The sequence below is a fragment of the Alternaria hordeiaustralica genome, assembly GCF_023758085.1.
Source record: "Alternaria hordeiaustralica strain BMP 2776 chromosome Unknown scaffold_23, whole genome shotgun sequence".
NCBI classification, from domain to species: Eukaryota; Fungi; Ascomycota; class Dothideomycetes; order Pleosporales; family Pleosporaceae; genus Alternaria; species Alternaria hordeiaustralica.
Window position 1 is genome coordinate 127,047 of NW_026056795.1, and position 25,747 is coordinate 152,793.

General features: G+C 53.1%; 11 protein-coding genes across 11 annotated transcripts; 5 read left to right on the forward strand and 6 right to left on the reverse strand.

The window, feature by feature from the left end:
* Nucleotides 1-1,094: 1,094 nt before the first annotated feature.
* Nucleotides 1,095-2,631, forward strand: APM1 (AP-1 complex subunit mu-1-like; the record flags this gene model as incomplete). Its single annotated transcript, XM_049391238.1, has 5 exons — nt 1,095-1,133; nt 1,182-1,540; nt 1,594-2,080; nt 2,130-2,501; nt 2,551-2,631. The coding sequence occupies 5 exons, from the start codon at nt 1,095-1,097 to the stop codon at nt 2,629-2,631; spliced, it is 1,338 nt and encodes a 445-aa protein (XP_049240940.1).
* A 2,568-nt stretch (nt 2,632-5,199) lies between these two features.
* Nucleotides 5,200-9,762, reverse strand: J4E84_008669 (uncharacterized protein; the record flags this gene model as incomplete). Its single annotated transcript, XM_049391239.1, has 8 exons — nt 5,200-6,051; nt 6,129-6,700; nt 6,757-6,797; nt 6,856-6,945; nt 7,010-7,129; nt 7,977-8,746; nt 8,794-9,479; nt 9,531-9,762. The coding sequence occupies 8 exons, from the start codon at nt 9,760-9,762 to the stop codon at nt 5,200-5,202; spliced, it is 3,363 nt and encodes a 1,120-aa protein (XP_049240941.1).
* A 346-nt stretch (nt 9,763-10,108) lies between these two features.
* Nucleotides 10,109-10,984, forward strand: J4E84_008670 (uncharacterized protein; the record flags this gene model as incomplete). Its single annotated transcript, XM_049391240.1, has 2 exons — nt 10,109-10,359; nt 10,408-10,984. The coding sequence occupies 2 exons, from the start codon at nt 10,109-10,111 to the stop codon at nt 10,982-10,984; spliced, it is 828 nt and encodes a 275-aa protein (XP_049240942.1).
* Nucleotides 10,985-11,260: 276 nt separating this feature from the next.
* J4E84_008671 (uncharacterized protein) lies at nt 11,261-11,863 on the reverse strand (the record flags this gene model as incomplete). Its single annotated transcript, XM_049391241.1, has 2 exons — nt 11,261-11,678; nt 11,844-11,863. 2 exons carry the CDS (start codon nt 11,861-11,863, stop codon nt 11,261-11,263), a joined length of 438 nt encoding a protein of 145 aa, XP_049240943.1.
* Nucleotides 11,864-13,674: 1,811 nt separating this feature from the next.
* J4E84_008672 (uncharacterized protein) lies at nt 13,675-14,880 on the forward strand (the record flags this gene model as incomplete). Its single annotated transcript, XM_049391242.1, has 3 exons — nt 13,675-14,308; nt 14,380-14,514; nt 14,579-14,880. The coding sequence occupies 3 exons, from the start codon at nt 13,675-13,677 to the stop codon at nt 14,878-14,880; spliced, it is 1,071 nt and encodes a 356-aa protein (XP_049240944.1).
* A 593-nt stretch (nt 14,881-15,473) lies between these two features.
* Nucleotides 15,474-16,274, forward strand: J4E84_008673 (uncharacterized protein; the record flags this gene model as incomplete). Its single annotated transcript, XM_049391243.1, has 1 exon — nt 15,474-16,274. The coding sequence occupies one exon, from the start codon at nt 15,474-15,476 to the stop codon at nt 16,272-16,274; it is 801 nt and encodes a 266-aa protein (XP_049240945.1).
* A 2,094-nt stretch (nt 16,275-18,368) lies between these two features.
* Nucleotides 18,369-19,136, reverse strand: J4E84_008674 (uncharacterized protein; the record flags this gene model as incomplete). Its single annotated transcript, XM_049391244.1, has 1 exon — nt 18,369-19,136. The coding sequence occupies one exon, from the start codon at nt 19,134-19,136 to the stop codon at nt 18,369-18,371; it is 768 nt and encodes a 255-aa protein (XP_049240946.1).
* A 46-nt stretch (nt 19,137-19,182) lies between these two features.
* On the reverse strand, nt 19,183-20,400 carry J4E84_008675 (uncharacterized protein; the record flags this gene model as incomplete). The annotated part of the gene is made up of 1 exon (XM_049391245.1): nt 19,183-20,400. One exon carries the CDS (start codon nt 20,398-20,400, stop codon nt 19,183-19,185), a length of 1,218 nt encoding a protein of 405 aa, XP_049240947.1.
* Nucleotides 20,401-21,414: 1,014 nt separating this feature from the next.
* Nucleotides 21,415-22,722, forward strand: J4E84_008676 (uncharacterized protein; the record flags this gene model as incomplete). The annotated part of the gene is made up of 1 exon (XM_049391246.1): nt 21,415-22,722. The coding sequence occupies one exon, from the start codon at nt 21,415-21,417 to the stop codon at nt 22,720-22,722; it is 1,308 nt and encodes a 435-aa protein (XP_049240948.1).
* Nucleotides 22,723-22,984: 262 nt separating this feature from the next.
* Nucleotides 22,985-24,048, reverse strand: J4E84_008677 (uncharacterized protein; the record flags this gene model as incomplete). The annotated part of the gene is made up of 2 exons (XM_049391247.1): nt 22,985-23,376; nt 23,424-24,048. The coding sequence occupies 2 exons, from the start codon at nt 24,046-24,048 to the stop codon at nt 22,985-22,987; spliced, it is 1,017 nt and encodes a 338-aa protein (XP_049240949.1).
* A 479-nt stretch (nt 24,049-24,527) lies between these two features.
* Nucleotides 24,528-25,220, reverse strand: J4E84_008678 (uncharacterized protein; the record flags this gene model as incomplete). The annotated part of the gene is made up of 1 exon (XM_049391248.1): nt 24,528-25,220. The coding sequence occupies one exon, from the start codon at nt 25,218-25,220 to the stop codon at nt 24,528-24,530; it is 693 nt and encodes a 230-aa protein (XP_049240950.1).
* Nucleotides 25,221-25,747: the final 527 nt, after the last annotated feature.

Below are 25,747 nucleotides of genomic sequence, written 5' to 3' on the forward strand. Positions count from 1 at the left end.
TCAGTGCCGCATAGCGAGCGTATGTACCCTCTCCCCGTACAAGATATGGGTTTTTACCCTCTTCGGCCACGTGTATCACTCGCTTTGGTAACTCTGGAATATCGTTACCACAAATTGTGTGGCTGGCCTCACAGTTCGCCAACCAGCGCCTGATGACGTCGAAATACGCCTGCGAAGGCAAGTCGCTCATTTGAGCGCGACCGGCAATGAAGGAGTGTTCTTTACCGGACAGGATGGGCTCTGAGCCTAACTCGTCACCTAGAGAAGGTGGTTAGACAGTAGCGGGTAGAACGGCATGCTTCAGTACCTTCCTCGACCGACAGAATCAAACAAGCTGCCATCCATCTCGACTTCAACCAGATACCCACATATAAAGTGCCCTTGATCTCCGGCTGCCACGAATACAAACTGCCTGGGATAATTTGCAGTTTTACAGAACTTACTTTGCGACCTTTGAGGGAAGGAATAATATGATCAGTGGCGCCTTCAAAATGTAATATCGGTTGCCTTTCATGTTCATTGGCGTCATCGATGCAACCGTGCAGCATCTTGCAGAGACGACAGCCTGCGGCAGACGCCTCCAGTGTGGCCGGATCATTGGCATGGCGATAGATGTTCGGGGGATAGAGATTCCTGAAAGTCAGACCGCTGCAAAGATGGCAAAGTGGCATTGTGACGGCATGGAGCGGAAACCCGATGACGAAGCAGTCGTTGAGCCTGAGGGACGGCCATCGTGTTACCTCACATTCGCTAATCCGCGGGGGCGTTATGTGGCTCAGATAAGGCTGTTTGTAACGCAGTCGCTAAATACGGACGCGCAGTGGATGCAAATTTTCGAAATGTAAGGAAGCGTGAATCAAGATGATATGTCCGAAATATAGAAGGAACCCAGGCATGAGTACCAGCGTTGCGACTGTATGGGCCTAGTGCGTTGAGGAGTCTTGGCGCGCGGGAAGAGCCGCAATTACTCTGGCATCACCGAGACGCGACCAGGACATAGCACGTATACCCCTCGATCGCCCTTTCCTTGCGCACCATGACCCGATAGCTGATTGTTCTTTTCCTCTTCTTAATACCATTCACAATCTCTCACCATGGCGTCGGCGGTGTTTTTTCTCGACCTGAAGGGCAAGGTATGGCGGTCAGGCCTCTGGGAGGGCTACCTATTGACCATCGCATAGACCCTTCTGGCGCGCAACTACCGCGGTGACATCCCCATGTCAGCCGTCGAGAAATTCCCCATCCTACTGAGCGAGGCCGAAGACGAGAGCTCGGCAGTCCCACCATGCTTCTCCAGCGAAGGCATCAACTACCTCTACATCCGCCACAACAACCTCTACCTCCTCGCCCTGACCAAGCGCAACACCAATGCGGCCGAGATTCTTCTGTTCCTCCACAAGATCGTCGAGGTCTTTACAGAATACTTCAAAGAGCTCGAAGAAGAGAGCATAAGAGACAACTTTGTCGTTATCTACGAACTGCTAGACGAGATGATGGACTTTGGCTACCCACAAACCACAGAGACAAAGATATTGCAAGAGTATGCATTTCATACAGCTGTACCACGGCTCTATAATAACAACAAGTCTGCAGATACATCACACAAGAGTCGCACAAGCTCGAAATCGCACGTCCACCCATCGCAGTCACAAACGCCGTCAGCTGGCGAAGCGAAGGTATCCGATACCGCAAGAACGAAGTCTTCCTCGACGTCATCGAATCGCTTAACCTCCTTGTTTCCGCGACCGGCAGCGTGCTACGATCGGAGATTCTGGGTGCTGTCAAGATGAAGTGCTACCTGTCGGGTATGCCTGAGTTGCGACTGGGTCTGAACGACAAAGCCATGTTCGAGACTACCGGAAGGGCTACACGAGGAAAGGCTGTTGAAATGGAGGATGTCAAATTTCATCAATGCGTGCGATTATCGAGATTCGAGAACGACAGGACCATCAGCTTCATCCCACCAGACGGCGAGTTCGAGCTGATGAGTTACCGTCTGAACACACAAGTCAAGCCTCTCATCTGGGTAGAGTGCATAGTCGAAAGCCATTCAGGCAGCCGGATTGAGTACATGCTGAAGGTAGGCAGGTCCCTGTATTACCAGATTTCAATAGACTGACACTTCACAGGCACGAGCGCAGTTTAAGCGACGAAGCACCGCCAACAACGTCCAGATCTCGATTCCAGTCCCCGAGGACGCAGACACCCCTCGCTTCCGCACAAACATTGGCACCGTACACTACGCGCCTGAGACATCCTCCATAGTGTGGAAGATCAAGCAGTTTGGTGGTGGCAAGGAGTTCCTCATGCGCGCTGAACTTGGTCTGCCATCGGTGCGCGGTGATGACGAGAAGGGTGGCGGTATGATGGGAGGCTTCGGTGGTAGCATGGGTGGTGTTGGCGGCGGAAAGGCCAAGAGGCCCATCAACGTCAAGTTCGAGATTCCTTACTTTACCACATCAGGTATTCAAGTGCGGTATCTGAAGATCATCGAGCCAAAGGTGAGTACAATCCATAGTGTCGAAGATGCAGCAGCTAACATATATGCAGTTGCAATACCCATCGCTACCTTGGGTACGATACATTACACAGTCAGGCGACATCGCTGTGCGGTTACCCGACGTGAACTAGGTTGTGCTAAGAGAGCGCTGGCGATGAATATACCAATACGACTATGAAACATGCATTCCATGTGCACTGCATCGTTGAATGCGTCTCACGAAGGAGATACGATGGCATCTGACTACGAGTAAGGACTCGCAGGGTCTGGGGAAGTACCAATAGACTTGGCACATTCGTCAACGTGTTGTGCCTGACATGCGCGCACACGACATGCTAGTACCAAAACCCATATGCGACATTGGACAATATGCCTCTATGCAGTATAGCCTTCCTTGCGCGGACCGCCTTTTTTTACTTGTAACTTCACGAACAGCTGAAATTCCTAACTTTGACCTTTATCATTTTTGAGGATTGTCTCGTGAAATAAAAGCGACACAATTATTACGAGACGATGGTTCAAAGGCAACATGCATGAAAGTCTTGCAGCTCTAGAGATTAGTCAGCATCACGAGACAGTGTATCACTCATTTCCAATATCAACTGGACGCGTAAACTGTCGCACACAAGTCATACTCGAGCGTAATCGATTAGCGATGGTGGTGTCAGAGTGAGCGTCTCGTCGGTGCTTGCGCCTCCGTCTCCGCCGATGATCGACAGCGGGGTCTCTGCATCATACGTTTGGATGTAGTTCTCTCCGCGCAGCCTCAACTTGCGATATTTCACTGCCGAACTGAACGCGGAACAAACGCAATGGCTGCAGCTCCCTGATTGTGTAGAGCCATCCTACTCCCAGCTCGTTCCTTTGACAACGCGATAGACGCACGCAATTCCAACAACCGACATATGCATGCGCGGTAATACCACAGCACGTTTCTCCGCGTTTTCTCCCCACCTCCATTCTCCGAAAAAGCACGCTGCAGCACATCTCACGCCGCCCTTTCTGTTTATAGTCACAAGCCCATTTTTCGATATACCCATCTTACCCAATCACCTATTGCACTGCCCATGTTCGACCAATGCAAGTTCATCGTCAAGCTTTGATCGCCTGTTTGCGAACTCCACTACGCTCCGCTACGGCATGCCACAAGGCTGAAAGCCTGACCCTGCATCACCACCATGCCAATGACGCTTCTCGCGTAACTTGTCCGACTGCCGAGACTATACATGCATACGCTCGCGGACGCGTAAGCTTGTAAGCGTTGTTGCTTGTCATCTCTGATCCTACGCTTCTTTGCCATCCAGCGTAAGGTGGACTAACCTCAGCTGAGCCTCGCGGGCCCCCTCCGGACGCGTTTCTATGACGGAGTAGTAGGTAAGCTATGATGGCGTCCAATGAACGAGTGGGCCGCGTATGTCGTGTCTAAGGGTATTTGTATGCTGCGGTGTTCGCGTGTGGAAAACGTTGTTCTGGGGTTTCCAATACACAGGCACGACCGACACTGACAGGGCTGGGTATCGTTGCACGAAGTCACGCACTGCATATATATTGTTGTTACATCTACACGATATAACAACAAACGTTCTTCCAAATCAGAAACAAACACCACGACGCCAATACTACCTACCAACATGAAGTTCACTTTCACAACCATCACAGCGCTCATCGCGCCTGTTCTCGGTCAAAGCATTACACCAGCCCCTACATCAACTGATCCATGGTATGGCTCCGGTCCACCATGGGCATCCTCCGATCCAGGAAAATGGTCTTCAATCTATGAATCCCTCCTCTCAGCCGGAAAGATCCCATCGACTCTGACTGCCGCACCCTGGCCAACTGGTAGTTACGGACCGGGACAAGGACCCTGGGGTCCAGGTGGACCACATGGCCCAGGAGGCCCGGGAAGACACTGGGGAGGTAAATACTCTCCCTCCTAATCCCTCCCCAAACTAAACTAAACCCCTACTAACACCCATCCCCTAGGCCCAGACGGTCCCGGCCCCTTCGGCGCCTCCAACTTCGGTCCCTACAGCGACTGGTCCACACGTTCAGACTGGCGATCAGGCCCCTGGACCGCATGGTGGGACGGCAGCGCATGTCCACCATCTGACTGGCCTGGCTGGACAGCGGGACCGTGGAGTAGTTCTGCGCCCTGGACCAGCTGGAGTGGGTGCGAGGCTAGTACGACGGCGACGAGTGTTGTTACTACGATGGTCAGTGGGAGCCTGGTTACGACGACGGCGTATGGGTTGCAGGTTAATGCTGCGAGTGGGAGTGCGGGTGTGAGTGATACTGGGGACGCGGGGAGTGGAGCAAAGGAGAGGGCGACGGTGGGGATGGGGAGTTTGGTTGCGCTTGTGGGGGTGGGGGTGGGGGTTGTTGTGGGGTTGTGAGACGATGGGGGAGAGGGATTTGAGATGCATATTGCCTGATGTCCTGGCTGGAAAATTAGTCGTGAATCAGGGGTTATATGGTCGTGTCAGTATAATTTCGTAGACGAAGTAACGCTCTTTCCCTTTACATATCCTCATTGTAATCCATCGAATACGTTTACATGTGGTCTTTCACTCACTTTGCCTCTGCCTAGAAAAAGAACGTATTGAAGATCGAAAGAACGTATCTCACAACGCTTAGATATATCTTTGCAAAACCAGACGTAATCTCCCCATGCCTAGATCTTCAAGAACTCATGCTACCATCTACAACATCCTCGTCATCTTCGCCTTCCATCCCGTCTTCTCCGCACTCCCTTGCTCTCCACTCCCCACACTAATCCCCTCATCCACCACACCCGCTTCATCGTAAATCTCATCCGGATACACCGCCCTGTCGATAAACGTCTCCTTCGGCGGCGCAACAACCATCTCCAACAGCCCATACACCAGTGCCGTCGCCGTAAACCCTAGTAACCAACCAAAACTGTACGGCCTAGCACCGACACCCGCATCAATGGCCGGATTGATAGACTGAATGAAGCCCGGCATATTCGGCGCAACGCCAACGAGAAAAGCGACAATAGCACGCCAGTTGCAACCGGCGGTGTACTTGTAGATACCATGATACTGGTACAAAGCCAACGTATCATACTTCCCACGATGCACAACCCAAAAATCCACAACCATAATCGCCGCGATCGGCCCCAGGAAAATCGCATAAGCAGCCATGAAGTTGAGGAAACTACCCGCGGATGCAAGAATCTTCCAGGGAACAAGCGCCCAGCAGAGCACCGCGCAGAGCAGCTGGCCGCGGCGGATGTTGACGTAGCGGGGAAACAGGGCGGTCAGGTCGTTGGCAGCGGAGAGCGAGTTGGCGGAGATGTTGACACCGAGGGCTGCGAGGGCGAAGGAGAAGGCGGCGAAGAAGCGGGCGGCGCGGTTGTCCCAGTGGGCGATGAGGGCCATGGGGTCCCAGTCCAGAGTACCGTATTTGACGGCGCCGGCGGAGGTGGCGGCTACACCGATGAAGGCGATGAAGGTGAAGACTATGGGGAGGAAGGGCACGTAGATGCATTGCCATTTTACGGAGACGCGGGAGTAGCGGGAGAAGTCGGACTATAGTCGTCGTGAGTATGAGTCTAGATCTCCAGCCGAGTTTGCAACGGAAGCCATGGAGGGTTAAGAGAACTTACCTGGTTCACAGACAACGTAGCATAATTCCCAATAACACTCGTCAAACTCGACAAGAACCCCCACGAATACGCACTCCCCGTCAACGTAGCCTTCTGATTCCACATCTCGCCCCCACCATCCGTACTCACAAACGCCCAGATCAGAATCGCAATCCACGCAATCGGCACAATAATACTCTTAGCCATGAACAGCCACCTCAACTCATTAGGATGCATAATCAAAAACGGCACGCTGCCTAGCCAGAAGATGAAGAAACTGATCATGGTCGCTGTATCGATGCCTTGGCTCTCGGGGATACCATTCTCCAGTGTGAGGAAAGAGGGCCAGATGGCGCCGATCATGACGCGCACGGAATTCGCGCCGTTCATGTTTTGGATGGCGAACCAGAAGATGGCCAGGATGGCGCGGGAGACGATGGCGATGTAGGAGCCCCAGAAACCCCAGGAGGCGCGGGCGATGACGGGGAAGGGGACGTGGTGGAGGACGCCGATTGCGCCGTTTAGGGCGATGACGAAGGAGATTATGAAGAAGGCCAGGGCGACTATGCCCAGGGATTCGCGCCAGGTGAGACCTTGTGGTGGTGTTAGTTGATTCAGATTGTATTTGGTGGGAAAGTGGTGGATGTACCGATTGCGATGATACTGGATGCGAATTGCCATGTTGCGGCGCTGAGTTTATGTTAGCATTTCTTACTTCGTTGATGTCAAGAGTTTGGTAAAGGCGTACTTGAATGCATCCGACACCCAATACGAGATGAAGCTGGTCACACCCCACTTTCTACCATGCCTCGGAACAGGGTCAAGATCTTTGTTCGTCCTGTATACCGTCAGTCAGTACAAAAACTTCATCATCGCGCATCTCCGTCTCAATGCGAACCTACCATCGCGCATTGCCTTCCGCAAACGTGCTCTTGGGTTGCTCAACCCTGAGCGTCCAATGCGGCTTCTCGATCAACGGCATCCTGAAGCCTACCGTGCCAACCACCAAGAACGTGGAAGGGCTGTAAATATGGGAGGACCTGTTATCCTTGAGGGTCTTTCCGCGTGACGGACACAAGCGCCTTCTTATCCTCTAGCAGCACGCACAGTCTCAGTGCAGATCTCCGAACAGCGGGCGCCCAGGATTGACGTTACGTCTATATCTCTGGCAAGGCGACGATAAGATAAGCGCCACGAGCCGACCATGTCAACACTTCGTCTAGAGACATGGATCGAGACTCAGCTGGACTAGACGAACGCCCTGAGCCTTTCCTCGCAGCCTTTTGCTCAACAAACAACCACTCACACAGCTTGTCATGATGGTTAGTGGCTGTACCCAAGGTCTCGGTCCTTGGGAAATGCGACCGTTGCTAGATGGGGCCGGCTGTCATTCGACGGTGGTGCAGGTGCAGATAAGCACCCCAGTCGGTTCGGTCTTAGCGAAGGCGCCGCTCGGTGGCGCTTCGGCTGAAATTACCCCAGAGAGATGATCCCCACGCGACGCGATAGGTACGATGCCTCCTCCACCGATACACATATACGTGACGGCTCTAATCAACACTAAAAGAGTGATATAGTGTATCGTAGTACCTACTAAGGGTGCAAGCGTTTGGAGAGCTTTGTGGAGGAGGGGAAAATCAGCGTGTCTCGGTACTTGGGGCGCATGCACGTCGTTGCCGACTACTGCACAAGCTGGCCTGGATTCCTGGGTCAGTCGCGTAATCTCGTGCATACGAGAAGTGTCATTGAGCTGAGCACATGTCAAGAGCCTTGAGCGGCAGATTGAATGGGGGTCATGTAGAAGAAGCTTCGTGAAGGCAAGTATGGCCAAGTTCATCGCGTTTTGCTCAATGCGCTAGCTACACATACGCCAGAGTATGGTCCTCTCGGATGGTCGCATTCACGCCTAGGTGGACCTCACCACCCACAACCGACGAGCCAGTGACGACTAACTCACCTGCGGTCTGATCGTCAGTTGTCTTGAGATGTGGTGTATCTTTCAACTTGATCTCCACGCAGCTGAGGGGCACACCGAAGTGGCTGTGCTTGTTCGATGCTGTCTCCCTCCGGTAGTCGTAGATGTTGGTTTGCGCAACGGCTCCCGCTACCTTGGCTGTAGTCAGAGCGTATACGACACGCGCTTTGGTGAAGATACGTAGATCGGAGAGGTCCTCTGAGCTAAGTGGTGGCGTGTTGAGGCCTTGTCGTTCAGACACAAAGACCAAGCGCAGCTTTCCAGGTGTTGTGCCGACAGCCGCCCTCTTGGGCGCATTGAGCTTTGTGAGGAGATTGTCGGTAGGCAGGCGGCCAGCAGTCAACATGCGCGTCTCAAGATAGTGGGCCAACTTCTGAGGTCCACCCGTTACTGATGTCTTGGTGGTGTTGTGAAGCTTCGCAGCTGTTTCGGCTGAGATCACTGTGACCGTAGGAGCGATGGAGCGTGTAGCCAGCTCAAGATCGACACCCGGACCGGCAACCGACTGAATGACAACTGTCGCGTGAGAAAACAGAGCAACCAGCGTCAGGCACAGACAGTAGGAGTGTGTAAAGGCGTCTGCGGGGAGGAACGTATCCGAGGCATTTAGACGGTGGGCGGCAGGAAGGGACGTGACAAGTGCACCAATGGCGGCGGTCAGATTCTGTTTCCATCAGTACGTGCATATGCCAACATGATGGGTCTACGTACCTGTTGCGTGAATTCGACAACCTCTGCTGGCTTTCCAACGGCTTCTTGCCAGAGGAAGACAACGTTTCGAGGCTTGCCGGGGTTCGACGGCAGTGGTATAGTGGTATTCTTCTGTTCCTGTACAAGCTCGTGCCAAACAGCAACATCAATCTTTCCGCCGATGCCTTCGGGTACCTCGCTCCAGTCCATGTGCCTGCTTGTTTTCTCTACAGTCCAGACGATGGAGCGCAGGCCGGACACGCCCTGACTGAGTTCGGCAAGAGGCACAGAGCCTGCCTCGGCGATGAGGGCATCGGCTTTCGTTTGAAGGAGGAGTTCGGCAAGGGTCTCGTGTGGCTGGTTGTATGGGATCAAGATAGGCGTGAAGTCGAAGAAGGCACCCGCAAAGAGTGCAGAGAGGAACTCGAGACTGTTGGGGAGGTAGATGGCCACTCTCTTAGCACCGCGATCCTGTAGATGCTTTCCGAGGATAGCAATCTCCTTAGTAACGTCTTCAACTTTGTGCTCGGTGACGCCTTCCTTTCCAAAGACCGTCATGATGTTTGCAGTGCCGCTAGACTTTGCGCCCTTCTCGAGAGGGATCTCGCCCGTGACACGTCGCCAGATATCGCGAAGATCTCCATCTTTGCCGGCCGAGTACATAGGAGCGCCTGGGGGTCTTACGGCAAGACCGGTGCGGAGAGGATCTGCTGCATGTTAGCTGGAACGGCTGCAAACATATGGTGGGGTGCTCATACAGCCATGAGGAGTTTCGGGAGAGCGGAAGACAGCAGACTCTCCCGGCTGCCTGACATACGAAGCTACCGCCTGTCTGGCGAGCAGCAGCGGGTGTGTGTCGGCATCGGCGCTGTCATAGATGATCCAGGCCAGGAAGCCGACGATGGTGAAGGCGATGAGGGTGCTGACAAAGTTCCAGCCGGCGAGGACCTCCCCGATGGTCTGATCAAGCTGCTCTAGAGTTCCCGCCATGGCTGAAGTCGCATGAGTGAAGTGAAGTTGGAGGGTTGGCTGGCAGCTGCGGGATGACGGCGGGGGTGAATTGGTCCGCTAGTGAAGGGACCCCTGTCGGCTCGCATGTCCGTCCTCCGATCGCCCTTGCCAAAACATGGTTGCTGTACAACCACTCTGACCTTCACCATCGCGGCACCCTGTGGCAGACAGAATGTGCCTGTAGCCGCGCGACGCTATCCGAGACTAACTACTAACCCAGCAGCATCAGTGAAAGTGTAGTCCGACACGCGAGCCAGCCCATCTCTTGCGACTCCCTTTCGGCCAAACAAACAATCAACGCGAGTAGCTAAAAGCTTCACACAACATGTCGGTAGCCCGATACGCGCAGCCTGCGACTCCGCAAAAGGCCGCGACACCATCTGCCCAGACAGAACAGCCATACACGCCCAATGGATCCTGGCGACATCCCAAGTTTGACGAGATTGCGCGCCGGCAGTACGCTACCACGTTTGATGAGCGCAACGTCAGGGCCATCGTCCTGAATGCCGGCTTCCTGTTTCTCTCGGTATATGGTACTAGAGTGACTGAGAAGGTGAAGCTACTGGAATACGCTGCGTAGGTTCCTCACGAAATGTTATCGTGGATCATGCTAACATCCAACAGAACACCGATCAACGCTGTCGTAAAAGCTGTTCCCTATAGCGCATGGGCCGTCCTCCTCGTCCGCATCGTATTCGCCGCAAACATCGTCATCGCGTTCCTCCCTCTGATCCGTCGCTACTACCCCGACGAGATCGCCGACATACCTCTCACCCCTTCCCAGCGCGCCTCCATGGGCTTGAAGGCTGGCGTCCAGGCGCCCCAATCGCCAGGCTCTGCATTTGCATCGCCCAACTATGTCACGCCTCCCCGATACCAGCGATCAACACCGCGCAGCAACAGCTTCAGCAATCAAGAATACGGCTCCGGGTCGCCGAACTTCGGAAGGTCTGGCTCGGGCTCACCTTTCTCACCAAACAATGGAGGAAACTTCCAGAGATCAATGAGCGGGTCTTCTGCGACGAAGCGGTTGAGCTATGGTGGCAGTTCGATGAGCAGTAGCTTGTTCGGTGACAGCTCAAGCAGCATGACGGCACCGGGCACCCCTACGCCCTCTACTGGCAAAGCGAGTGTCGGACTGAACAGCAAATGGCTGTACGAGAAGCGGAGAGACAGCCGAAGCGGCATGTTTGCGCAGTAAATCCTCATGGCGTATGATGTACAGAGACGTGGGACGGCAACATATCGCTTTATACCCTGATATATCGCGTGGGCGTTTTGAATGATTTATTTAGTTTAGCATAGCTTGGAGCTGGGGCATTGGAGTCGCCAACCTGCTGGTGTACGATAATACAAAGAGTGGGATCTTCCGTGCCATAACGCCGTTGATGCCTCATTCATACGTGAACCCACTTCGATAGGTGCTTCGTCCTTCCGCTGTACCGTCAATGCTCACAACATGCTCTTCCGTCGTAACTCATGAGAAGCGATCCCCCTTCCGACTCCGATACACCTCAGGAGCCTCATACTTGCTCTTCTCGCCCACCCTCTGCCCCTCACTCTCAGGCGCATGTCTCGTCGGCGCCGGATCCTGACTAGCCTGCATACTCGGGTTGCCCTCACCTCCCATACTACCATTCCCTCCTCCCTCCGCTCGCAGTCTGCCCACTTCGCTCGTCACGCTCTGCGGCGCCGCCTGTGTGGATCCTGGTTTCGCGGTTGGGTTCAGCGGTGTGGTGGTAGGAGCGGAGTTTTGTAAGCCGTGCTCGAGTTCATAGAGGCGGATGCGTTTTTGGCGGTCGGCTTCGGCTTTTGCGGCGCGGTCTGCGTTTATGCTGCGTTTGGCGAAGAAGTAGGCGCCGCCGCCTGCTACTATTAGGGTCGCCCAGCCGTAGCTGTGAGAGGGGTTAGGGTGGATTCATTTGAGCTTTTGGTGGGATGGTGTTGGGGTTTGGCACGTATGGGGTGGGTGGACTTGTGGGTGTCTGCGAGAGGTGTGACGTACTATACTGATTTGACCTGTTCGACTGTTAGTGCTGATGACAGGGTGGGAAGTGTACGTGGAGCTTACTGTGTTCATGATGCGTTGTGTATTATCGGTCTGAGAAGGGAATTGGTGTGTGTGGAAGCTTGTGGCGGCTTTGCGACAGCTCGCAAGTTTTCTGAGCGATGGATGATGAAAGTGGTCTGATTGTTGTAAGGCTGCCGGTGATTGTTCGGCGACTAGACAAGGACTCGCCGCCGCGGGGGAGAATGATCGACTGCTACAAGCCGACCATGTCTATTACACGACCTTTTCACTACTTGCTGCGATGGAAGCAGGCTCCGCCCAGAATATCCTCAGGATACCACCGTGGTTTACGCTATCTTCAACCGGGACATGACGAGTCACGCGCCATTTGATTTCCACTGACAGCATGTCTCAATAATAGCATTACTGTTCATGATACTCAGAGCACCTTGTCATTTCAAGAAATACTGGGCAGGCCCGCAATTGAATCTGTCAATGATTGCTGCTATCGAATACGCAGGAACCTGTTATCCGCGGCGACAGGCTATGCCTTCTAGTCCTTCTCCATCGAGTCTGTCACTTGGTCAGACGAAAGGGCTTCCGAAGCCACAAGACTTGACACAAAGGATGCTCTCAGTCCAAAACTTATAACCTCAGTCAATGCGCTATCTCAAGACGGATAAGGATCACAGCAGTACCTTCAAGCCATCTCGGAAGAGTGGACTTGCTGCATGGTGAAAGTGTGAGCCCTGCAGGAGTGTCATCGCTGCAGCCAACCTGGCTTTGAAGAGAAGGTGCAACACTTCGGGCGGATGACAGCGATACCAACGAAGAAGAAGCAATGCTCACAACCATTGCCTCCACAACACGATCGCTTACTACACTGCTCGCTGCATCGTTGAGTCCGGAAGTCCGGCATGATGCGCGACAGGAATGCCTCAGGAGTGCGGAGATGACAGGTGCAATTCCTGCGCCTGCGCTATCGCGACATCGAGCCCCTTTGCTTAGGCATTGTCGACTGCGACCAACAGGCGACTCTACGCGAGAGACTGTGAGCCTATCTGCCGAAAGCGCGGCGTTCCTGCTCCAACGGGTGGCCCCACAGGCATGTAACGGGAAGGTCCACTTTAACGGGCGCCTGATCTCGAAACACCAACATCCCGAGGCTCTTCGCACTTCATGGGACCGCCACTCACCATCTGCTGTTCCTTCGCACGAGCATAGTTTCCGGAATTGAGCCGGACATACGGCATGGCACTGTGCCAAGCCGTCGTGTTTGCATGTGGCGTGCGACGTTCTGATTCGAAACTTGACTTTACGGTCGTCGAAACCTCCCACGCCTCATCGCTAGCGTACTACGGCAAAACGGAGGCTGAATTGCTGGTTCAATGAGCGCTAAGTGACGGAGGGCATGATCTGGTCCAGGTTCTCGAAGTTTTAAGCCTGTGGAGCAGCCTCACCACAACGCCTCTACGTCCATGACAGGCTAGGTGTTCCCGTCGAGGAGGTACCACAAGCTCCTGCGAAGTCTATCCAGGGTGCTTATTCCTCACTTGGCGGTATTCCGTACTCCACTCTTTCATTGCCAAGTCTCTACTCAGGCGCCTAGGCCAGCACGACCATACACCAAACCCTTGACCTATACCGAAGCACGTCTCATGCAAGTGGACACCACCATGGATGTCGAGTAAGGGATTTCACGATGTGGTGGTTCGACTGGTCATGGAGGATGGTATATAGATTACCATCCGTTCCACTGCTGGTAATCTATCTCCATCAACGGTCTTCACTTCTTCACAGCTCGACGCTAGTCCTTCTTTACTCCACATTCTATTCTATTCTCAGCGCTGAGCGCCAACTTTATTTTAACTCCAATCACTATGTACTTCGCTGCCTCTTCCGTTGCGCTTGCCGCTCTCTTCACCACCGTGCACTCGCACGCAGCTATCTTGGCCGCCGTTGGAGACTCTGGTGAGAGTCAAGGTTTCCTCGTTGACCCTGCTATTGCTCGCAACTGCACGACCATCTCTCCTTGCCAGCAGGATGCTACCATCATCCGCGACTCAGAGATCAAGCAGAACATCGTCAACGCCTGCGGAAGGACTGAGATCGCTGGTAACATCGACATCGGCGAGCAGACCGAGAACGAGCTTGCTGCTGGTCGTATGGCTCAGGTTTCTGGCGGCTCCATGCTGGCTGTCACCATCCACCAAGTCAACGCTGATGGTGCCGGCCCATTCGAGTGCGACATGGACGAGACTAGCAACGCCGTCACCACCTTCACCCCCCTGAAGGTGTCCAACAACATCCCTGGTTCTTTCGGTCTCTCCCAGGCCAAGGAGAAGGACTTTGTCATCAACGTCCAGATGCCTGACAACTTCAACTGCCTCGGTGCTTCCACTGGAAACATCTGCACCATCCGATGCCGCAACAACGCTATCGCCGGTCCCTTTGGTGGATGCTTCGCCGTCCAGCAAACCGACGGACAAGGTCGCACCGACGAGGCTGCTTCTGGTAAGTTCCACTTTTTCTTTTATCATTGCGAAGCGTCTGCCCTATCCTGTATCCATACTCACTGCCGCTAGCTGTCGACACTGCTCAGACACTTGAGGGTATCTCTGCACAGATTTTGCAAAACAAGAAGGATCTTCCTGCTGCTATCGCGGCGAACCAGGCTGCTGGTGCTGCGGGTGGCAACGAGGGTGCCAGTGCCATTTCCGGTGCGTTGCTTTCTCATCCGTCACGTCTCTACTTCCATGGAGTTCATGCTAACGTTTCTCTCAGCTCTTATTCCTGACGCTACTCAAGCTCCCAACGCTGGCAACGGTAACAACGGTGGCAACAACGGCGGTAACCAGAACAACGGCAACCAAGGCCAGGGCCAGCAGGGCCAGGGTCAAGGACAGAACCAGGGCCAGGGCCAGCAGAACCAAGGCCAAGGCCAAGGTCAGAACGGTCAGGGTCAAGGCCAAGGTCAAGGCAACGGACGCCAAAACCAAGGCCAGGGCCAGGGTCAGGGCGGCTTCGGCGGCCAAGGTAACCGTGGCGGCAACAGGTTCAGGCGCGCCCTCAAGTTCTTCAGCTAAGCGCCTCATCATGACGCAACACGAAGAACAACAAACACAACAGTGAACAGTACATAGCCGATTGAGGTTGGTTGCAAAAAGCGCGAGAATTATAAAGGCTGGTCCATTTTTTACATTACTTACCACACCAACAATGTATATACCCTTTTTTAGTTACATATGGAGATATAGTAAAGGAGGATGGAGAGTGAATAAAAGACTTCTTCACCAATACTTTGTCTTTGATGTGCCTTCTTCCGGTCGCGATTGAACTTACGGATAGGTACCTGCTAATCTGATGTGGTCAAATGCTCCAGACCCTTCGTAGATCAGTAGCCTTATCCTTCACCTATACTGGCCAAGCTTTCACCCTACGCATTCTCTTCCTGCCAAAACTCGACCTTTCCACCACCAACGACATTCGCTCACACTACAAACATCAGCATGTTCACTCTCTATGTCAAACTTTATGACAAGACACTTTCACCCAGGGCCCGCTGACTATATCATGTGCCTCCCGTCTCCTCCCAAACCCTCCTCATCCACGCACCCAACTCACAATCTCAACTCACAACCAACGACTACACCCCTACACTCCTACAACACTCAACAACATGAATCCCTTCGGCAACTCAGGAGGCGGCGACGATTTCTTCGGCGGCATGGGCGGCCCCTTCGGCGGCATGGGCGGCCCCTTCGGCGGTCCAATGGGCGGTATGGGAGGAATGATGGGAGGTGGCCCCCCTCCCATGATGGGTCGCGGCGGTGGTGGTCCTATGGGCGGCGGAAACCCGCGTCAAGGCGGCTACTCATTCTCCTCTACCTTCGACTCCTCGCGCCCTGAAGGCCAACAGTATCAAGAGCACCACGAGCCCTTCGGTGACTACGCTGGCAGCCGGGGTGGTGGTGGCGGCGGTCCTATGAGCGGCATGGGCGGCGGTGATCATGAATCAGCCCCGCGTGGTAGTAGTGGTCGCGGCCTCATGTTCTCCGGTCTCTCACGCGCAGACAACCCCTTCCGCCAGTCACGCACTCCTGGTGTGAGCCGCGCCCAAGAACAGCCTACCTACGGCCAACAGCGCTACATGGACGAGGATACCCGCGGCGGTCATGTAGATCCGCGGTATGGAGGCGGATACGAAGACCCGCGTGCTGGTGGACAGTATGGTCATGGTGGAGGTCCAGGCCGCATGTTTGACTATGGTGGTCGTCAACAACCTTCGGGTCGGCAGGGCTACTACGATGATGAGTCGGATTCAGAGGATGAAGGGTATAGGCCGCAGCAGCGGTATGCTCCTCAGCAGGGTTATGGTGGTGGTGGTGGTAGTTCGCGTCGTGCTGGCGGTGGAGGAGGAGGCGGTGGTGGTGGACGCCAGTTTTTCAACTTCGATCGTAATGGGAGGAGGAATAACTAGAGCCATGTTGTAGCTGAGGACGTATGAGCCCGCGCTATGGTCGCTTTTTCTTCTTCTTTTTTGTCGAGCCGGACGAGCTGAAGTAGCTTGAATGGCGATTAAGTTCAGATAGTTTTTCTCTGAACATAGCTTCCGAGAGCTTTTCTCGAAGACAATGCAAATTTGTAGTATGAAATTTAATATCATGGAAAAGATGAGGGTGATGGCTTGTATGAGACTGCAGCATACATCAGCTTACCATGATGATACCCAGAGACACTGCAATGATGACCACAGTCATCGATGCCGATATTCTCGTTGTCTACCTGGCGAAAGGGATTGGTAGTCGCCCAAAAGGACAAGGAGTTGCAGACGAAGTATTGAAGAAGCTGTGGAGGCGACCTATCCAGGCCGACCAGGGGAAGAGAACCGCGAGTGTGGCCAATTATCGCGACGTTGCGTAGTCACAGAAAGAGAAGTCGCGGCGAGGTTGCACATTCCCCTGCTGCACCCATCCACCAATCACCATCGGTCCGTTCCTGCTGACACCTCCAGCCACTCCTTGCTCCGCGAAAACCGCCGATTCGTGACTGCGAGCAAAGATGTCGTGACCAACGGCTCACCAATGTGCTGTTTGTTGCCAAGAAGGAATCTTTCTGCATCCCGGTAAAAGCCTCTACCGTGCAAAAGGCGGCGGCTCGCGCGTACTCGCGCGAGGGTGGTGTGACCCGGATCGGATCGCCCAGACCCTGAGGCATCCTCGCGAATGCACGCCTGAAGAAGTATCGCAGAAAGATGAATAGAGATTCTACGCAAACGCATTCAACGATCACTTCAGACTCGTCTTACCAATACTCTCAGTATGTATATTTCGCGCCTTTGTAAGCCAAACTCGCAGACCGCGCTTTCAAAGCAAGATATAAGCAACGGAAACGCTTCCTAGCGTCAAGGCAGCCCTAACCGCAGCCCACAAAAATGGTGACATTTGACTCCGCCTGCATACGTCGCTCATCTCCACGTGCAGGTCAGCCGCGGCCGTAGTGCGAGGGCCGTTCGTTCACCCCTTGCTCAAAGCCTCAGGGCAGACGTCCTAGGCAACCATCTTGAAGGGTATTAATAGCCCCCGACGCCCCCATGTTACTATTCTTTTACCTGTCTTGAAGAAAAAACATCAAGTCCAAACCACAGAGCACAGAATTACCGACACAACCAAGACCCCACACGCGCCGACACCACCGAACCTTCCTGGCCCCACATTCCGAGATCATTTTCCGTAGGGCTGGTCACACGCGAGCATCTATAATCACGACCGCAACAACGACGGTACAAAGGCACAACCATATATTCAGCTTGCAACTCCATATACCATCGTTCTCAACTCCATCCGTATACCGACACAAAAATGGCAATCTCAACACACGCCCTCTCCCACCTCCGCACATACTCCACCCGCCATCTCCCACGCGACCCACACTACCGCCTCAAAGCCACTTTAGCCACAAGCTATGTAGTCTCAGCTCTTGCACTACCTTTTGTGCCACCGCTTTTGGAAACAAGGAGGGCGAAGGCGGATGGGAGCTATTTGACGAGGTATGTTTGTTCGGTTCTTGGATTAGATTTGGGGGAGGAAGGCGGGATACCTACCGGATTAGGAAGGAATTGGATGAGGGGGATGAATGATGTAAGATGATAGAGGGATCAAGTGCTGACGCGTGAATAGGGAGAACGCGTACTGTTCGTCACAGACCCTTGGGTGTGCGCGGTGATGGGTTTGGTGGAGGTAAGTTGATGAGGGATGGGAAGTGCGAGATAATGGCTAACGTTCATCGCAGACTTCTTTTGCAGTGGTGTATTAGCTACTGATTTGGTGCCATACCTTTTCAAATACCCGGCGTTCGTTCATTCTTGAGAGAGGATCTATATAGAGACTGTGATCCGAAGCTGTATGTGTTGCACGAGCACATAGCGCTACTGTTGGTCATCAGCATAACACTTTTGATAATACATGCATCATTAAAACTATTCTCTAAAGCCAATAATACACAAGAATACACTATTGTGGCTGTACAGGTTACCGAAGTCGAACATAAACAGCTGTCACTCTCCCAAGACTGCTTAGTCAACGTCGTCGTTGGTGTTGGTGTTGGCGGGCTGTTGCTGGGTTTCCAACGCGTCGTGCATCTCGTCATCGTCATCATCCTCATCCGTGTCCTCATCCATATCGCTATCATACTCGTCCTCAGTAGCCACTTCCCACACGGTTGTGAAAAGCTCTCCGTCGTCCTCGAACACAGGGTTGCCGTCCTCGTCAAATACAGGATTGCCGTCTTCATCGATATACTGCTGAACGACATCATCGTCGAGCTCAAGATCGAGCGCCATATCGTCATCCTCGTCAAGATCATCGACCTCGAAATCCTCATCGCTGTCAGCTGATTCTTCGCTTCCGTCATCTGAGCCGAATATTTCCCTGAACGATGGGAGTCGGCCGCCGCGATTCACGAGGCTATGCTTCATGGAAAGCGTAAGACGTCGTGTCTTCGACTTTAAGAGGCTGATATCCACTTCGCTTAGTTGTTCCGTTTCAGCTTCTTCTCTCGCAAGCGATTCAACTGTCTCTTGGTACTCGTTGGTAACTTCTTTCCTGATGAAACTTCTGAATCCATCCATGCTCGCATCGTACAGGCATTCGATAATAGGAACGCGCTCTTTGTGCAGGTACGGTGGTATCAAACCTTCGCTTTTGTGTAGTTCCAACGACATCTTCAGGTTGATGCCAGCCTTGTGCAGCTTGAACGCCTTTGCGTGGCGATTGCGAAGACGTTCCTCATCGCAGATATACTCAGACTTTGCCGTGTCGAGCCTATGAGCCACACGGGGCATAGTCAGCGCATGATTTAAATAAAAACGCTTTCTTTGTTATCAGAACTTACCACATGTATGATGATTGCAATAATTCGAGGGTATCCAGAGATGGCAAAGCGGCGTAGTGATCAAAGTCAGGCGGCTGATCCCAGAAGTCGACCGGAACATCCCAATGCCGACGGATACGAAGTGTTTCCAGGCTAGGGGGCGCTAGATCACGGTTCATGATGATAGCCTGATGTAGGAACGAATTCGTGTCGCATTCAAGGTACTTCAGAAGGTGGAAATCGCGCATACCATCACCAGGTGGGCGTATGCTGCGGAGCACCTGCGGGCTTTTGTCAAGCCGCCAGCCAGGATTTAGATGTGTAAGGCTTTCCAGCGAGTGCGCGACTGCGGAGAGAGCCTCCAGTGATCCGCCCGCGTCTTTGTTCAATAACGGCTTAGCCCGCCTTGACCGGTTGATGTTGAAGACGTTCTCGCCCAGAGTCAACGACTTCAAACGCGCCGGAGTGCGAAGGATGCTGAGCAGACTTTTGGGCCGCAGTTCGCACTCGTCAAAAACAAGCGAGATCAGAGGAGTCTTCTTCGTATGTGCTGCGAGCTCTGGGATTCCAGAGTCTGGGAAGGCCACACAGGAGATGTGAAGGTGTTTGAGTGCGGGGTGTCGGAAGAGACAATGGAATCCCTCAAGGTTCCAGAAGTCGGTAGCAGTACCGTGCGAGTGGATGGTCACGTTCTCGAGAAGACCCAGCCCAACTGTCCGCTCGAGATTCTTTCCCAAGCGCCGCTCAGCCGCGATCTTGTCCGTCTCTATCGGGCCCTCCACGCAAGCTGTGTCGAGCGCACGGCGGAAGCGTTGCATATCGCCGTTGACCCAAGCCTGTCCACCATCGTTCTCCCAATGGAAGTTATCGTACGGGCTCTCAATATGCCATTCCCTCAGGTTGACCATACGAGCCACGCACTCGTTGAAAGTCGTCCTTATCTCGGCGCTGTCTTTTAAACTGTCGTCTTTGTATGAATACAAGATCTTGAGGGTTTGTACGGCGCGGACGCGTTCAGGACGCGATGTGAAGGCTTCGATGATAGCGTGGAGGTTCTTTACGGATAGAAGCTCGATTCGCTTGTAGAGTCGCTCTTCTGCGAGGTCTTGCATATCGCGACATGTCCGAGCGAGAGCACATAAGGCCTTGTTGTTGCCTTGGAGATGATCGATTACGACAAGAGCGAGTTCGTTGGGGAGCGCCGAGGTCGCCGAGGCCAGAAGATTGGATGTCATGATGCGCGTGGTACGCGATCGCGGAGGTTTTCGTATATCAGAAAGAGATGCGTTTATGGCAATGGTCGATGGTTGCACTACTCAAGCTGATTTAATGATCAGAATATTGATGCCTAAGTTGTCCTAGATATCTTAAGTCAATAATCGCGTGGCGAAAGGCGTTGATTTCGGACCGAGAGCAAACACGTACTGTAGGCGATGGAATGTAGCCGTGTTTAGCGACTGTGATACGAAGTCGTTGATCGGAGAATTTGTTGTGATGCGTGAGGAACGCGATTTTCCCACGGCGAACTAAATTATCAGATTATGCAGGGACGACGACGAGGGGCCGAGGCGGGGGTTACAGCGCACGGGCCAATGACGTTGACGCGTCGTCCACTCACCCATCCACGCCTTCACATACACCTTCGACACCTTCAGATGGCCATCACCGACCCTGTCGAAGCAAATTCGCGCGTTCAGTTGTGGGGCGACCTGTGGACACTCCGTAAGTTATGTGAGAAGCGCGTCTGAGAGGAAGAGCCTGGAGCATCGCGTGCCTACAGCAATGATGAGTGCATATGTCAGGTTTCACTGCCACGGTATAGTATGCAGCTCTGCTCCTTTCTATTTCGTATATTTCATGTTCCTTCAGTAGGGTTGAGATTCATGCGGATGCTGGAGCTGCCATCTCCGTTCACGCAAATCTTCTTTGATTCACGCGTCTGCAACGAGTATCGCATATTTTATTGTACAGTTTCCGGAAAACTCCGGGCAGCCGCCTAGTCCTACTCTCATCTCAGGTGCTCTGAATTTGCTGTGTAGTTGGCTGCCTGGGCGTCCCGCTGTTTTGTTGGCACGACGACCTGACAGCCTTATTGTTTGCCTCTCCACCGTCTTGACAGCAACTATTGTGCGCGAAAACCCTAAACTACGCACGCGGTCCCCCTGAACTGGATGAGAGTATATTTATTTGAGCGCACCTTGGCCTCATCTAGGTGATACTAGGTCACGAAGTCAAGCTTTACGATAATCATGGAGCCTCCACCAAGCCCGCTCTATCTCAACGCAAACGCGAAAGGGAAAAACAAACGAGCAGTCGAAGATGGTTCTCCAAAAACTGCCAAGCTTCAGGATTCCTCCACAACCGAGAGTAATGCGCCTACCGTCGTCCGCCGCCGTCAACACCGCCGTCACAATATTGCCGCTGAGATCTGGGGCCCAGACATACCCTCCAGGCCCATACCCCAAACTTCCACCGGTGGATCTGCCCCGAAGCAGCTTTTCAGTGTCTACAAGGCCATCATCCGACACCCGAACCTCTTCTTCCAGTTCGCGCTCCGCTTACCCTACCCCTCCATCGTCGACCTCTACGCCATCGACAAAGAGTTCCACTACCGCCTGAATCTATACAGCGTCTCCCTGATACACGACTACGCTCGCTACCATGCACCACTTGCCGGCCACATCTTCAGCTGGGTACTTTACCCCCGTACGTGCATCTCCGACCCCATGCTCCGACCCATGGACGGCCGCGAGTGGCTAGCGCGCGACGTACCAGGCTTTCGCTGGGTTGGCATGATAGTCTATCGCCAGAAGATCGTACGCAGCATTCTCACATACATGGCTCTGGAAGGCCATCGCGTACCAGAGGCCTGCGAGGGCGCGCTGATGAAGTATTGGTGCGTCATGGAGCTCAAGGAATCGAGAACGCGTCGCTCCTTCCTTGAGGATGCCGATATCTGGACCGACGCCGATCTCATCAACATCCAGCTCTTCTTCATGAAGCTCGACATGCGCTTCTCCGATCCCATACTGGGCAACGGCGTCTGTCAGCTAGGCCCCATGTTGCTCGCCCAGAAGAGCTTGACTCCGCTATGGGAGGCGCTCAGTGGCAAGATGAAGTTCAACTACGATACCACCAGTGCGATGGTCGTCGCTACATACCTCATGGACGATCTCGACTTCGAAGCGCATCCCTGGCTCGAAGACGTAGAAGACCATAGCGTACTGGAAGACCAGTGGGGTCTACTGAGTCTTGAGGGCTGGAACGAAGATGGCAAGAGGATGCCGCATGCTTTGGATCTCGTCATCGCCGAGAGCATTAGGAGGGGCCTGGATGTGCAGCAGTATTATCTGGACTTTGTCATGTACGGGTATGGGGATAGTAAAACTGGAGAGAATATCCCGGTGCCGGTGCAGTTAAGGGGCGATAAGAAGGTTAGGGTGCCGAATGAGGGGTGGCCTTCGAAGGAGATGAGGCAGAGCACAATCAGGAAGCTGGATGCGCGCTTTGGGTCTAGGAAGGCTGCTGCTGGGGATGCGATGGATTTGAGCGCTTGAAAGCTACAGGACACGTCGCGGTGATTTAGCCCATGAGCTAGGCACTCTCTAACTGGGGATTTGGGCGCATGAAAATGTCAAGTAAACACTGAAATCCGTTGAGTCTTTGTTTGTGCATGAGTAACTAAGTGCAAGGTCGTAAAATGACGGTTGTATTCGGTGATCTAACCTATTTGATTGACTACCTACTAACCTTGGAAGTTCAGAGTTCCACAGCCTTCGTGAAACTTAGTTCTCTGGTCCAAGCAAGCCCTTATTTGCTTCAATAATAACCAAATCCTCCGTAAACTTTCTTCTCCTGTATCGCCTGCTTTCCGCGCACTTCCTCCCACTTTGTAGCCATCTGTACAGTCAAGTCCATAACATCCTGTAGCTTCGTCTTGCCACCATAGCTCATCGAGACCATCTCATCACACATTTCCTTCGCGTTGACCAGAATCTTGTGCTGCTTTTCGTCCACTTTGTTGGTGTCTAGATTGAAAACAGCCTTGTCGTTGGCAGTCTCGATGACGGCAATGTATTTGAGGGTCGGCGGCTCGATGGGTTTGCTCTCGGTGGCGCGGTCAGCAGTGGGGTTATCCTGACGTTCGGTGAGGGCTGGTGAAGGAGCGCGAGTAGTTGAGGGTGTATCCATAGCGACAGTGGACGCGCCGTCTGAATGTTGTTAGCTTGAGACATAGCAGAAGAGATGATACACATACCAGCAACGCTCAGGCTCTCGAGCTGGTGCGACAGTTCCCCAATGTTGGTAACTTTCTGATGGTCTTGGAACTCACCCTTGAAGTCCGATTTGAACATTCGCGCAAGGGGGTCGTCCCGCGCCCACATCAACTGAGTTAAGAAGGCGCGGTAATTCCGCTTGTTGGTCTCGGGACTGGACAGGAAACAGTACTGGCTGTTGATACTTTTGTAGTAGTCCCTGGTAGGCTGCTTGAGAAGGATGGTTCCTCTGTTGAGGATAGCACCGTTGTCCCTCATTTTCAAATCGCTCACGGAGAATCCGGTTGGCAACTCCAAGTACAGTGCAAGTTCATTGCGTGTGTCATCGAACAAGGGAGAGCGCGACAGCCAGTTTGATGCAGCCTCGTATACTTGCTTGATAGTCGTGTGGCATCGCGAGTGTTCTTTCACGATCAATGGCCAGGACGCTATATCGTTGATCAAAGCGGAGCCGACATTGTGAAATATTTCGGTGTCGTCAGTAACTCCAGGTACCTGCATATGTTGAATCGATTGAGCGACACAAAAGAGAATGAAGTTGCAGGCAACCATAGTCTCGATTGGAACGATGACGAAGTCAATCATCTCTGGGGAAGTCGCATCCATGGTGGCGGATGAGGGCGAGATCAAAGTTGAAATCTATTATCGGAGGAAACGTGAACGTACAAAGCGCTGAGTTGAGGAATTTGTTTTGTTTTGTGCACTCAAACTAGTGCCCCACCAGAGCAAACAAATGACTGTCGCAACCCGCACGGTCTTAGGTAACTTTGCTTGGCAGTGAAGACTAATGAGGAAGGCAGCAGCCGAAAGAGATCACGCATAGGCTAATAATGTTGGGAAGCGTGCGCTCAGAATGTAGGTATCTTAGAATTGGCAGTGCCCTCCCATGATGTACCTAAGGTTCACTACAACTACCAGGTATGGATTGATCCATAACTACCTAACTTCTTGTCCCATCACTTGACTTATAGGCGCTCAGTGAGAGCTGGCGAAGCGGTGCGAGTGGTCGACGGAGTGAGCGTATCGACAACGGACTCGGTGTCTATTACGTTGTCAAACATGAGATTGAAGGACCGGAAGAACGTCTACTTACCGGTCAGACTGACGTGGTCGGAGGCTGTACCGTCCTGGACTTCTGGTACATGTTCCAGGTAAGCTCCCTTGAACTCCTCAGTGAACATACGCTTGAGAGGCTTCTCTCTAGCCCAGGCCAATGTCATCAGGAAGTCCTCGAAATCTTCCTGCTTGTGGTGATCTGGAAGCCAGAAGCACTCCGGTCGATTGGGGTCATTCTTGTAGGCGTCCATCACCCTGCGCTGCTCCAGAACGATGAGATCCCTTTTCAGAACGGTACCATCTCGATGTATGGCCAATCCGCTGGCGGAAAAACTTCGCTGAGGTTTCAGGTATATCTTGAGCCTCTCGTGTTCTTCCACGAACGATCCGAAGAAGGAGCCCACAAGGCACTCGATTGCAGTCTTTATAATCCCGATGATGTTGTTGTAAATCTGCGATTGCTCTTTGACAATGAGCGGCCAGACAGTGTCCTTGGAGTCCACTAGCTCTTTCGCTTTGATGTAATGCGCTAACATCTCGCTAACATCTGAGATCGAGGAAATGCCAATTGAAGATGTGCTGTTGGAGATGATGGTATAGACTTTAGCGAGGATGTAAATGCAGGCGGTAAGAGTCTCGATGGGGAAGAGGGCGAACTTCACCATCTTCTCTGCGGACGCGGCCGTGGCGGGGAGCGATGGTGTGTAGTTGAGCGAGGCCATTGTTGCACGAACGTGATGGGGTAGAACGAAAGTATCAGGATTCTGTAGTTTATATATGGAGACTGACTTACACGAGTGCCGCTAGAGCAAACGAACGTTAAACCCCGCACGGTTCTGAACTGATAGTCACCTGGGCAGTGAAGGCTAACGAGAAAATGAGCAGTCTCATTAGTCTACTGACAAGGCTGAAACTGTAAATAGCACACCGCTGGACAGTTTCCATGACACTCTTTCTCAATAGCGACAGAAAGAAATAGACGAATGTGATGACAGATAAATGGGCAAGAGTGTTGAGCGTCGTGACATTGACATTACCTAGGTACTCTCGACCGAGCTGAGATCTTGTGCGATCAGTTAAAGCCATTCTCTCTGAAATCCTTACCATCTACATCCCGGCGGGTTGTATTCGAAGGTCTTCGGGGGAGGATACTCTCGTGGAGGAGGATTCCCTACGAGCGCTTCCATTCTGAATATTCGGTCTTGGGGCGCCTTTTCAGTCCAAGACAGCGTAGTCAGATACTCACAAT